General features: G+C 43.0%; 1 protein-coding gene across 2 annotated transcripts; it reads right to left on the bottom strand.

The window, feature by feature from the left end:
• Positions 1–225: 225 nt before the first annotated feature.
• On the bottom strand, positions 226–11662 carry LOC106093467 (transcription initiation factor TFIID subunit 2). Of its 2 annotated transcripts, none has more exons than XM_013260520.2 (11): positions 11538–11662; positions 11420–11474; positions 11194–11357; positions 9165–10314; positions 8646–9094; positions 4230–4479; positions 4008–4170; positions 3737–3947; positions 3258–3650; positions 2608–3187; positions 226–1016 (listed from the first exon to the last, which is right to left on the bottom strand). In XM_013260520.2, the coding sequence occupies exons 1-11, from the start codon at positions 11591–11593 to the stop codon at positions 810–812; spliced, it is 3678 nt and encodes a 1225-aa protein (XP_013115974.2). In that variant the 5' UTR covers positions 11594–11662; the 3' UTR covers positions 226–809. The 2 variants fall into 2 exon arrangements, with proteins under 2 accessions (XP_013115974.2, XP_013115975.2); XM_013260521.2 differs by having other exon boundaries at positions 226–1013.

Raw genomic sequence — 11662 nt, 5'->3', positions numbered from 1 at the left:
GGGATTACACTTTAAAAAATAGTAGTATAACTTAAAAAAATCAAATACACTTAGAAAAATAATTCAATAATAAGGAATTCATTTAAAAATTATCAAATCCCAAAAAAGACAATGTGAAATTGAATAGCATACCTCTAGAGTGTGTTTGGAAAAGAATTGAGAGCTTTCTTCTTCTTCACTGCTTGGCCCCGAAATAGATATACATAAGTAAGCAATCCAATGACATACAATTTACATGAGTAACATTTATTATTTTTAATTTTTTTCTTGTTGTTGTAGCAGTGTGTTCCACACTGAGGTGGCAGCCCTTGTCGATGAAGGGCTTCATCGGGTCAATCCAGTACTTGCAACCGGCTGCCATGGGATTGCAATTTTTTCTTCGAAATTGTTTATCAATTTCACTTAACTCACTAGAAATTTTGGGCAATTTTTAGAAATTGCAGCATTGCAGCGCCAAATTAAATTCTATGCTTACACCTAAAAGGCTTTGAAAAAGCCAGCAAGTCTTATGTATATTAAAACAGTGTATGTTACATTACCATAAAAGTAGAATTAAAATAGTAAAAATCCCAATAAAAAAGTTGTATCTAAGTTACAAATGGTTGTTTACAGCTATTAACCGTAATGAATATTTGTCCCACACCTTTTGGCAAAGACCAAATGATACGACCTTACTAGAGCGCTTACTTTAAAGCAGCTTTTACAATATACGATATACTTAAAAATTCTTAGTTTTAGAAGGGTTTTTAGAAGGACTACTTCTTCATTAAGAACGATTCAAATTTTATGGAGTGATTCATAAACCTATGCTATGTATGAAAATTAAATGGGGGATTACTGTTGCTGTTGCTGCTATCGGCAGAGCTAAGGGTTTCGGGAGTAGCTTCTTTTGTCTGCAAACGTGAAATGTTGGGATCACGCTTCTCTCGCCGCTCGCGTTCCTTGTCCTTTTCTCTGTTGTGCTTGTGCTTATGCTTGTGTTTGTGCTTCTTTTTGTCCTTCTTCTTTTTCTTCTGCTTAAAGGGGGAACATTTAGGTTTAGTATAAAAACAAGTAAAACGGCGTTAAGTTCGGCCGGGCCAAACTTTGGATACCCACCACCTCGGGTATATATGTAAACCATCTTTTGTCATAATCCGGTGAAAAATTTATAATTTATGCCACCATAGCAGCTATACCGAAAAATGGTCCGATTTTGACCAAATTCGACACGGACATTGAGTGGTATAATAAGTACAAGTCATTGTTCAATGTAGTAGAACAAAATATTGATCTTTTTGGTAGCCATACCCAAATATAGACCGATCAGAACCATATACGACACGGATGTGTCAAATTTCACCGAAATTGGATTATATATGTGCCTTTTATGGGGCCAAAACCTTAAATCGAGAGATCGGTCTATGTGGCAACTATATCCAAATCTGGACCGATCTGGACTAAATTGCAGAAAGTTGTCGAAGAGCCTAGCGCAACTCACTGTCACAAATTTCAGCAAAATAAAAGCGCCTTTTATGGCCCCAAGACCTTAAATCGAGGGATCAGTCTATAGGGCAGCTATATCCAAATTCGGACCGATCTGTGCCAAATTGCAGAAAGATGTCAAAGGGCATAACACAAATCACTGTCCCAAATTTCTGCGATATCGGACAATAAATGCGCCTTTCATGGGCCCAAAACCTTAAATCGAGAGATCAGTCTATATGGTAGCTATATCCAAATCTGGACTGATCTGGGCCGAATTAAAGACGAATGTTGAAGGGCCTAACACAACTCACTGTCCCAAATTTCGGCAAAACCGGACAATAAATGCGCCTTTTATGGACCCAAGACCTTAAATCGAGAGATCGGTCTATATGGCGGCTATATCCAAATCCGGACCGATCTGAGCCAAAATGAAGACGAATGTCGACTGGCCGAACACAACCCACTGCCCCAAATTTCAGCAAAATCGAATAAAAAATGTGGCTTTTATAGGCCTAAGACCCTAAATCGGCGGATCGGTATATATGGCAGCTATGTCCAAATCTAGACCGATCTGTGCCATATTGCAGAAAGATGTCGAGGGGCCTAACATAACTCACTGCCCTAAATTTCAGCAAAATCGAATAATAAATGCGCCTTTTATGGGCCCAAGACCCTAAATCGGCGGATCGGTCTATATGGCGGCTATATCCAAATCCGGACCGATCTGGGCCAAATTGAAGAAGGATATCGACTGGCCTAACACAAATCACTGCCCCAAATTTCAGCAAAATCGGATAATAAATATGGCTTTTATAGGCCTAAAACCCTAAATCGGCGGATCGGCCTATATGGGGGATATATCAAGATATAGTCCGATTTAGCCTATCTTCGAACTTGACCTGGCTATAGACAAAAAAAGGGTCTGTGCAAAGTTTCAGCTCAATATCTCTATTTTTAACGACTGTATTGTGATTTCAACAGACAGCCGGACAGACATGGCTAGATCGTCTTAGATTTTTACGCTGACTTTATAGGGTCGCAAATGGATATTTCGATGTGTTGCAAACGGAATGACAAAATAAATATACCCCCATCCTTCGGTGGTGGGTATAATAATCTTTTATAGCATTGAGTGCCAACCTTTGAAGATGCATCCATTTTTTGCTTAAATTCTCCTTCCGCCTTTGAAGAATCAAAGCTGCTATCCATGCGTGTTACCGTTGTCTCCGAAATGTCAATGATGGTAACGGAATTTTCGTCCTCATCGAACATTTCACTTTTTAATTTTTTCGTCTCGGACACATAGTTATCAGTTTCAACATGTGTAACCTCTAGTTTGGTTACTTCGCCCTCAAACACTTCATCTTTGATGAGCTCATTCACCACAGTTATTTCATCATGGCTCTCCACTTTGACAACCTCATCATCCGGTAACTCAAAGGCTTCGTTGGCAGTGCGCTTAACTGCAGTAGTCGTAGGTTTGCTGTCTGGCTCCTCATGAATTTCCTCGCGTCGAGTTTCAGTTTTAATTTCTGGCATAGGTTTTGGTATGGAGGCTGCCACAGTTGAAGGCTTCTTTGTGATGCCTTCTCTGACAAACTCTTTGTACATGTTATTCATTTCCGCTGATTGCAGGCAGAGAGGGCGTTTGATGCCATAGAGAGCATAAAAAAGATCCACCATGTCACAACGTAACTTAGTATCGAATGCCAATTGATTACTTAAGGAAGCAGAAACTCATTAGAGACCAAGAATATCAGCTAAAAAATCCCTACCCCACTTTGACTTACTTCATATTATTCCATAGTCTCTCCACCAATTCTGGGCGATCCAGACGACTTCTTGACTCCCTGGTAAAGGGTGGATTATCTATGAGCAATTGAGCCAAAGCATGGCGAGCCGCTGGATCCGGATCTGTCTCCAGCAAAGTTATCAAATGATCCAAATCCTCCCACCTGCCATCAACCTTTACAAAATCCACCAAGCATTCCATGGCTGCTATACGTAAATCCAGATATTGGCCATAGGCAGCATAGCAGCGATAAATTTTCGGCAGCGATGGTAAATGGCCACACTTTTGTAATTTTCTGATGACTTTTAGACACGAAACTGATACCATGTACTTGTACGAAGGCAAATGTTTTTCCAAATTCAATAAACGTGTGACCTCTTCAAGAACCAGCCTGTGCGAAGGTGAATTGTTTTCAGACAAGTATGAACATTTTGTTTACTGCATAAGCATATGGGCAAAAGAAACCTGATAACTTACTTGGCATCTGTGGAGAGGCTGTCTGATGTAATGGGAGTGCCTCTTAAGACCACCGACACTACAGGGGTAATTGAATTTCCCAAAGCATCCACTAAGGCAGATCGATAGTAGACATCACTGTAGTGATTGCGTGTATTATCATTGTATTTGAAAAGATCAAATAGGAAACGTATGACCTCTGCCGGGCAAATGCCATGGGAGGTGCGCAAACCTGCACGAGAAGAAAATTAAAATTAAGCACTGCCCAAACTCAACCCTCTGCCTGTCTTACCCGCCATGGCCACCGGTATAACTTTTTGCAAAAAATATAATTGAAAATTTGCAAAGTTATTTTGCTTGATGATATGGGGCGCACTAAATGATCCAAAGAATTTACGAAATATATTCAACATGGCCGGTGGTCCTGTCCACTGCGTAACCATTTGATTAGCAACCTGATGAAAAGTGTTTTGTTAGTGCCTTTTAATACTGAAATGTTTATGAAGTGTCTTACCTTTGTCAAACAATGTGCTGCCTCACAGCGCACTTTATAGAAACAATGCTCACTCTCTATGGTATCCGTTAGAGCAGATCTGGTAGCAGGTGTGGGATATTTTTCCAAAGCCTTTATGGCTTCAAATTGAGCTGTGACATCACGTTCATGTCGCAATTGAAATTGCCATTGGAAGTCGGGTTGTTCAATATTGAGATCTCTTATGAGTATCATTTCCGGATCCAGTCTTATCCATAAAACAGGTGAATCGCTATTTATATGAAAATGTAAAAGATTTTTTTTTTCAATTTGAATGAAAAATTGGCTTGGTTCGAGTTACAAAAATAATAAAAAAAATTGCTTGGTTTTGTTTCAAATCAAGTAAAAGCGTGCCAAGTTAGGCCGGGCCGAATCTAGGGAACCCACCATCAAGGATTCTGCTAAAAATGTATACAAAATAAATTTCAATCCCATGGCAGGCGGTTGTACGCACCGGATTGACCCGATGGAACTCTTCATAGGCAAAGGCTGCCGCCTCATTGTTCGTCTTTTTCGTCATGGAAGAGGCACATCCCGGAGTGCCTTCTCCGCACGCTTCTGGTCCGTGCAGGGATTGAAAAGAACCCCCGGACCCTGGATCTGTTCGGTTTTCCAGAACCGCCTCCATCATCGGCCGATGTCGGTGTGGTGTGGGTACATTTCCGATCTTGCTCTGGCCTCACTTCACTACCGGAGTATTGTAATACTGGATATGTTGCAAGGTGCTGTGCGAACATGGCCAGCAGTGGGTCACAAGCGTCGACCGGCGGACCTCTGCCGTGCGACAATATACGCAACAGCAGCATCCCAGTCCCAATATTGCCAGGCCAGTGCCGGGAAGTGTATCATTTTTTAAACTTAACTGCAACGGTCTCCGTGGCAAGATCGATCAGATTGTGGATTTTATGAGTCGGAAGAACATATTGGTCGCAGCGATCAAGGAGACAAAGCTGACCAACACCTGCAGCTTGCACAATTGTCACGGATACAAGGATCGCTCAAGAAATGGAGAAGAGGGATTGGCGTTCGTTATCATCATCATTTCGTGAAATATAGACCCATCTCGCTTGCGCCTGGCGCTAGTGACCTCTACATGGAGTGCATGGGGATAACAGTCAGGTCCGGTACTGCCGAGATAGAGCTATACCACGTATACATACCGCCGATTGGTAGCTGTGTCCCAATTAATGGCCAAGCTTACAACCCCGACATAAATGGGTTACTATCTGGCCATAATCGTCTGGTTCTAGGGGATTTTAATGCGCATCATGGCATTCTCCCCTAGGCAACGACCAGCGTGACATAGCTTTGGCAGAGCAGATTGAAGGCTTCACGTTTTGCACGGTGAATGAGGAAGTCCCCACTAGGTTTACGAGTAGGTGCAGCAGCTCGCCAGACATTTCCATTGCATCCTCTGATCTACTGAGTGACGTATCCTGGCAAGCCGTCATCTCTTTGGGGTCAGACCACCTCCCCATAATTTTCACCATCGACCGACCACCCGACTTCATAACCTCTGAGCGCCGGACGTTTATCAATCAGAAGAAGACCGATTGGGCTGGCTTCAGAGAGTATATCAATCGCCGCTTCAGTGAACTGCCACCCCCCTCGGATGTGCTAGTGGCCGAGAGGAAATTCCGAGACATCATTAAAGCAGCAGCCGCTCGGTTTATACCAGCCGGTCGAATACCCCAAGGGTGGCCCCATTACCCGGCGCAGGCAGTGGTACTCGCAGACGAGCGTGATGGGATTCGTAGTATGGACCCCACTAACCCGAGAATCAGCGAGCTGAATCTGCAAATAAACAGGGTAGTCAACGAACATAGACGGAATTTGTGGCTGGAACACTTGGAGCAATGTAAGCACATGTTTAGGAAGCTGTGGTCTACTGTAATGGGCAGAGTGATCCCGCTACTGAAGCCTGGAAAGGAACCCAGTTTGGGGGAGTCATACAGACCGATCTCCCTTCTCTCATCAGTAGGCAGATTGCTTGAGGTAATACTCCTCGCGAGCCTCGTTGGAGAATTTCCACTCGCCCAGCATCAGCATGGATTTCGAAGATTGTATATAGCACAACAATTGCTTTGCATGTCATCACCGCACACATTTGCAGTGGCTTCAATCAGCCCAAGCTATTTGATAGGACGGTCCTCGTGGCACTGGACCTATCGAAGGCATTCGACACGGTCAGCCATGCCAAATTATTTGCGGACATCGCCAACACGTACCTCCAGTCAGGCCTGAAACTCTGGGTCGCGAATTATCTGTGTGGTCGACCGTCATTTGTGGAATTTAGGGATAAGATATGTGGAATTTGTGGAAATTAGGGATATGTCTCCAGACGACATAGAGATCGTATCGTATATCGGCATAGATTGTACAGATCATGGCATCAGGCCCTCCACCCATTGTTGACATCTGCGATAGATTGAAGGTCTACCTCAACGACGTTGCAACAAATCTGAAGATATCTGCCACCAAATCTTCAGCCACATTTTTCACTACAAATACGCGTGAGGTGAATACTGAGCTGAAAGTAACCGACCATCAATTGTCCCAAAATACACATTATTCGCACATTCCACAGCAATTTGTGATAAGGTCAAAAGTAGAAACAAGGTCTTCAAGTGACTTGCCGGCAGCACTTGGGGTGCTGACAAAGAAACCTTGACCACATACAAAAACAATTGTCCGGCCTGTGGTAAGTTACGCAACGCCAATGTGGTCTCGTCGGCTCTGTGGCACGCAGTGGAATAATATTCAGATCTGCCAGAATACCGCCTTTCGAACTGCGACGGGCTGCCTTCTCAGTTCTCATGTGGACCACCTCCTTCAGAAGAAAAAGATCCTACCGGTGCGAAGACATAACTACATGCTGTCTAAGCAGAGACCATCCAAATTATCATCTTGTAGATAGGTATCCACCGGCTTAAGGTAGATCTACATGATCTAGAGCATGAGGTTCAGCGCTACAACCTCTAGATCAAGCAGCATATCAAGCGAATCTAGACAACATTCATGCAGACACGGTAGCAGATGCGGTAAATAGCGACCGGGAGAATGTAGTCCCTAGAGAACGACCGCCTCGCACTGTACCCGAAGAAATTGACCTCCCCCGGCAAACCAGAGTAGTTCTGGCTGAATAGTTCTGGCTAATGCAGCCACCTCCACTCCTATAGGGCAAGGATTGGTGCCAACGTGCAGGATGTGTGTTCCGATTGTGTCCTCGGATCACACGACACATGTCGCCTGTTTAACAGCTCAGCCAGACCAAGATCCCTGTAGACGAAAGATAGAACACAACACACCGAACGGGAACACTATGAGCATCATACAGGCTGGAACTTTGAGCTCCAATCTGTGTGGTGTTTTTGCGTTACTACGAGAAGCTTGGCTGGGTGCTACCGTGCGCGTCCACAGGTTGCGGATAGTGGAATGCTCCATACGGAGTAGCTGCAACTGCAGTCGCGGACAATGAGTGGTATCGAGTGGAGAGTCTCAGTGAGAGGCCGGGTGGCACCGGCGATGCTCGAAACGACAAGGCGAGTTATTGGCTCCTTTAAATAACCAATGGCCATCATGTTCCCGCGGAAATCGTTCGTAAATACCGGAACGAGCTTGCTCACCTATAAGACCTTGACGAGTATCGCCACCTGCATATGCAACTGGCTTTGCGATTTTAACGTAGAAAATAGTACTGGTGACAATTGTGCATGTTGCATGTATTGTTAAGCTTTATTTCCATAATCCTCGTAGACTCACACTTCCTAGGAACTCAGTAATCATGCTGGGTAGAATTGAATTGCAAGACAGATGCACTTTTCGGCATTGACACGGCAATACACATAGTCCGACAACGACGCAGGTAACAAATTGTTGATAACTCTGGCAACGCAATCAGCCCTGAGCCGTGGTCAATCCATAGCATGTCAAAAAGTCATCTACTCCGCGCAGCGATTACATCTCACGGAAACCGACCAGTAATGAATACGGTTCTGATGGATCGCACTTAACCAGAGTTTCGAGGTTGGCTTCATTCCTGGTACAGACTAAGAGTCAACAGAGTAGGCACTTTGAGTCGACAGCCCCCGGCTTAAGCAGTTTACATCGGTTGCATCCGATGCATAGCACAGACAGCCATAGCATATTCCAAGCACACCAAGACCAATTTAGACGAATATTGGCAATTTTCGAATAATTTTCTATACTTTTGAAGAGGTCAAACTTGGACTTGAGAGTGTAAAAGTGCCACACTGTCATCCTCCACAAGAAGCATTTCAGATAAATCAATAGTTTGAATATTATGAATTATGTGCATGAGTTGTAGTTTTTTGCATTTTCCTTGTATTATTGTGACCAAAATTTATGATATTGAAAAAAAGAGATTTATAAACTTACTCCATTGGTGACAGATCCATATCCACCTCTTCACCTGTGCACAAAGGAATCTTCTTTTTCTTATTACGACGACTCTTGGAGTGACATGTTATATCTGCCTTTACCACAGTATTCTCTATTTGCAGCATATGTTTAAATGTACCATCCAATTCCTGTAACTGCACCAGCAGAGGGCCATTATATTTTCGAACGCCTCGTTGATTGACAAAATCCTGACGTATTTCCAATTCAATTGTATTACGTTTGCGATTGAAGACCGAAGTAAGAGAAAATTTGGCATGGCCACCAGTGCGTACCCATTGATCCATGAACACAGACATATCCTTGCCGGTGACAGTGAATATGGCCTTAATGAAAATATTGGTGGATATAAGCAAATGATGCCAAAGGCCAGAACCAATTTTTGTGCCAGCTGCATTGGTGGCCAAAGCCAACTGTTTGTTGAAAACCTAAAAAGGAAAAACATTGCACCACCGCATTAAGTCCTTATTCTACACTGGCATTTTGAACTTCTCTCACCTGTATCAGCAATTCTTGGCCAATGCGATGCTCCAGCATGCGTATAACCAAATGTGCCTTTTTTCGCATGGCATCCACATATTTCGGTGAGACTGTGTGCAAACTTTTAATGGGAAAATAATGCACAATTTCCTGATGTTTGGCAGCAGCTGCCGCTGGATTTGTACCACTTACAGGCAATGGGGCAGGAGGTTGACTGCAATCTAAAATTATGCCACCATATTGCTCCTCATATTTCACCACTCTGGCAAGCTCTTTTTGTATCCATTCTCGATATTCATTATTGCCAAAGCATTTTCGAGAATACAGACCACATAAATACTCAGCTATACCTTTGGCCAACCATGTGTCAGACCAATGATGTGATGTTATAAAGCAGCCAAAAAACTGTTCCGCAACAGCTCTGGACATTAGAGTGCGCGACACATAAGTTTGATCTATTATTGCTATGCTATGCAAAAGATGCACCGAAGCAATGCTCATGGTGGCATAAGCACTTATATCCGCATCAGCCTGATCTACAAAAACCTGTTTGTAGCACGAGAAGGGATAGCGCGTGGACAAGGTCTCTTCGAAAAACTCAAATGCTTCGTGCAAATAGCGCACGGTATTCTTTAGCAATGGCAGCAATTGAGGCAGACAAAAATGAGTCACTTCATGCATATGAGGATCAACGTATATCTCAAATGGGCCCACAGCCAAGGCAATATTGGGTGCACATACTGGCACATTCAATGAGTAATGAAACGTTTTCCTTCGTAAATCTGGAGTCATAACAACTTCCATAAGCTCGCCACAGGAAACAGCAGTCAATTGCTTATCGACCGTAAACTCCAACTTCCAAGTACAGGGATCTGCGAAACTGTCCACACAGGGAAACCATAAACGCGACGAATTCTCATAGGAGTGGGTATACATGTGGGCGCTGTTTGGTTGAGGGTCATCTTCGCTTGTGGGTGGTATAACAAAATGAATGCCACCTTCGGGATTTTCCAAAGAAAACTCAATGCCAATACGTAGGCCTCGTCCCTCCTGAATCATGTGATAGCCTTCGGGAGGAATTTGTATCAATAACTCTCCACAATTAGCATCGGGATCGGTTTTCTGAGCAGCAATCAAATGACTTTTTGAGAATGTCTCCAAGCAGCGACTGTGAAAAGAGTTGGAAGAATTTTAAGGAAAAATTTAGGGATATATTATGTTTTCGAGAATAGGGAATACGGACTTTATTTTGACAATACACGCAAATATTACTGTGCAGATTGCTTGGCCATTACTATTCCATAACAATTCTAAGAAAAATCAAAATACCCACAATTCAAAGACATTACTGCAAACTGGAGTTTTCTGAATCTTGGATTAGCTAGAGATATGCTTAGACTAAATAAGTACTTTGCCTTCCGATCAATTCGTCAAACACGATTTCTTCACTGCAGTCAGGACTACAGCTAAGGCAAACAACAACAGCATCAGCATTATTGACGCCTTTAAATAACCAATGGCCACCTTGTTCGCGCGGCGATCGGTCTTTTGTACCGGAACGTGCCTGCTTACATACAGAAGCTTGACGAGGATCGACACCTCCACATGACAATGTGGCTGCAACAACAACAACAGCATCATCGTTATATGAGTAGCTCAACAGAGAGGTACCGGCCGCCTCCATAGGTTGGGCATAGAGGAATGCTCCGTAGGTATACGCCGTAAATGCAATTTAAGTCGTGGTACCGAGTGGAGTCTCTGGGAAAACTCTTGCATAAATACTGAGTGCTTGTGATACTCGCTATGACGAGGCAAGTTATTGTCGCCATTGAATAACCAATGGTTATATCGTTCACACCGCGATCGGTTCTATGGATAGGAACGACCTGCTTATATATAAGGTCTTAATGAGAATCGCTTCCTCCACAACAAGAATAGCAGGTTGACATAGGATAAGTCCCCTCCTATGATGAAACACACTATCACCTTTACTCAGTCCGTCACTATATGGGGAAACTACATACGTTTTTCCTATTTTCTTACTTACGTTTTCGCATCTCCCTGACAAATATCCAAGAATGGATCAAAATACACAAAGTCAGCCTCGCAGACATCGTTGAGTAGTACCCTATAAACGCGACACTGTTTGGCATTCAGACGTATGATACGTAGGTTCTCCTTGGTGGGAACAATGGTCAGCTCAACAGCACCCTATGGAAAAAAAGTTAAATTAACTTTTAATGAGTAAACTACTTTTCTAGTTCCATACTTACAATTATGCTTTTTCTCTCGAAACTAATGCCGGTCAAGCTTACTATTTGATGAGCCGTGCTAGACGAAAATAAAACATTACTTTTCTCAATAACGAATACGAATTTTTGGAATACTTATAATTTAAAAGGCCTCGAAGGTTGTTCTTTTATCTTTAGATCCAACTCTGCTTCCATATTTGCAATTATAAATGCAGTATTCTGGAAAAATTTTTCACTTTAAAAACTCCTGAACATTTCTGTTTA

Source organism: Stomoxys calcitrans, chromosome 1 (genome assembly GCF_963082655.1).
Source record: "Stomoxys calcitrans chromosome 1, idStoCalc2.1, whole genome shotgun sequence".
NCBI lineage: Eukaryota > Metazoa > Arthropoda > Insecta > Diptera > Muscidae > Stomoxys > Stomoxys calcitrans.
The sequence above is the reverse complement of the archived record's forward strand: the minus strand, read 5'-3'. Positions and strand labels throughout refer to the sequence as shown.

Coding starts and splice junctions, on each gene's coding strand:
- LOC106093467 (XM_013260520.2), bottom strand. CDS start 11,593: ATGGAAGCAGAGTTGGATCTAAAGATAAAAGAACAACCTTCGAGGCCT. Junction 4,480..8,645: donor ATGGATCTGTCACCAATGGA/GTAAGTTTATAA, acceptor TCATATAAATAG/CGATTCACCTGTTTTATGGA. Junction 4,171..4,229: donor CAGCACATTGTTTGACAAAG/GTAAGACACTTC, acceptor ACTTTTCATCAG/GTTGCTAATCAAATGGTTAC.